General features: G+C 36.7%; 1 protein-coding gene across 1 annotated transcript in view; it reads left to right on the top strand.

Moving 5' to 3' along the window:
• Window positions 1-784, top strand: part of LOC107576012 (V-set and transmembrane domain-containing protein 2A-like) — an 18,332-nt gene extending 17,548 nt beyond the window's left edge. The window contains exon 3 of the mRNA XM_016262299.1: window positions 339-784. Within this exon, the coding sequence (XP_016117785.1) occupies window positions 339-784 (446 nt within the window). The remainder of the gene's footprint in view (window positions 1-338) is intronic.
• The last annotated feature ends 1,429 nt before the right edge of the window (window positions 785-2,213 follow it).

Below are 2,213 nucleotides of genomic sequence, written 5' to 3'. Positions count from 1 at the left end.
AGTTATTCTGACCTTTACTTGATCAAAATCAGTCAAGATTTGACAACAGAAAGACACAAGAAGCTCGAGCTGAAGCTGAACGTTTGTACGATTACACTAAAAGAGCTTTTACTGTATAAAACACTCTAAACTATCAATCAGACGACAGAAGGTGTGAAGAAGATTGTGTGCGACAGCAAAGCTTGACGTGCATCAAATATGATGCAGTAGGCTTTATAGGGTTAAATAATTCGATGGAACCTTCTGCTGTTATGAAAGGCTATAATAAAGGTAATAATCGGTTGGTCTATAGCAGCAAGTTCATCTGAGGATTTGTCTTGCATTCTCTTCACAGACAGTCAAGGTCCAAGGCAATGACATCTCCCACAAGCTGCAGATCTCTCGGGTGAGTAAGAACGACGAGGGTCTGTACGAATGTCGCGTCACAGACGCTAACTACGGAGAGCTGAAGGAGTACAAGGCTCAAGCCTACCTTAAAGTCAACGCCACCATCCGCCCTCGCAACAGGGCCATTAAGAAGAGCTCTCCGCTGCACCTGACCGATAAGAAACCCCGCAAGAGCAGCTCGGCTCTCGGCCAGGACAGTGACAGCATGAGTTCAGACCAGAGGTCCCAGTCCACTTCTACCTCACAGACGGCACACTCCAAAACAGTGGAGCACAGCACAGGGTCAGGTACGAGACGCTGCCCGCTTATTTCTGTCTCTAACCATCAGTCATTGCGTTTCAACATGCTTGCAGATTGCATAAAGAAACCGCTTCAGTGCATCAGATTTCATTATTAATCGTCTGTGATGCCATAGAATGATAGATATTGCAGTGTTCAGGGGATTTTGAAATGGAAATCAAAGGTGGTTTTGTGCTGACCACTGTACTAAATATGATGCACTACTGAGAAAAAGAAGAAGTAATCCTTCTGCTGAGCGACTTTAATAGTATTTAAATTTGCATTTACAATATGTGCATAATAATTAATATGTGAGCAAGATATGTATGGCCAGTCACTGCCAGTGTAATAAGCTACATTTAATTACTTCAGCGTTTATGTAATTGGAATTCAAACTCAGCCAGTTTGTAAAGTTTTACATTACATACTTTTATTGCAGTTATAATGTCTTTGAGAGTTTTACCGTGAGGGAAAACAATGCAACCAGTTATTATAGCTATTTAGATTAATGATGCCATATTATTGCAAATTAAAATATTAAAATACATGTATACGTAATAGAGTTGCTAATAGGTTTTATTTGAACTGTTGTAGAACTAGTAATGGAGTTTAGAAACTGTCAGCAGGCAATAAATAGCAGGCCTATAATTGCATTGGCTGAAGCTATTATATTGAGCTCAAAATAGCAAATATGTTCCTCTTATAAAAGCAAACTTTGCCTTATTATATAAAAAAATTGCATTTTAGGGAATAAACATGCATTAGTGTCAATTAATAATTATTTACATCTGGTATTACATCTAGATTATACTGACCTCAAAATTGCAAATGCATTCGTCATTTGAAAGCAAACTTTGTCACAGTGTATCATACAGAATCGTTTTAATCAGCAGATCAACATGCAAAAATATGATTGCTATTAATTTGACACAGAGCCTATTAGAATTATTGGGGCAGATTTAAAATCACTAATAACTTGGGCATCTTTGTGACATGAAAAAAACAAACAAAAAACATTTATTTGGGCCAGATCTGGAATATTTGGAGGTCAAGTATTAATAGTCTACAGTGAGATCAGGGGATATTTACTGTTATTTGCAATTCATAAAAAGTGAAATATGGCACAATACATATAGGGTACTCCCATGCATTAATAATCAATGTTTGAAGTGCTTATAGACAGTTAACAATGTTAAATTGTTCAAGTAGTGTCTTAAATCATTCTGGATGGATGAAACAGAGTAACGTTGCTAAATATCTTTGAATTGCAAATCAATAAATTTATCTTCCTGATATTTTAAATCAAAATCCTGCACACTGTGGACAATTCAATTAAACTCTCAACTTGTGATTTGAATAAAAGCCAGCTCTTACATTCTGAACTCTCCGAAACCAGCAGAGATCTTACAAACCGTAAAAAAAAATAAAGAAAGTTCGGATCAATAAATCAAGCATCTAGATTATTAAATTTGATTGCACGGAGGTTCTTCTAACATATAATTTGTACGGCATGTAAAATGAGCGGAGGTCAGATTAATTGCATGCAC

Source organism: Sinocyclocheilus grahami, unplaced genomic scaffold (assembly GCF_001515645.1).
Source record: "Sinocyclocheilus grahami isolate Dianchi unplaced genomic scaffold, SAMN03320097.WGS_v1.1 scaffold3112.1, whole genome shotgun sequence".
NCBI classification, from domain to species: Eukaryota; Metazoa; Chordata; class Actinopteri; order Cypriniformes; family Cyprinidae; genus Sinocyclocheilus; species Sinocyclocheilus grahami.
Note: the sequence above shows the minus strand (reverse complement) of the source record. Positions and strands in the feature narration are given on the sequence as shown.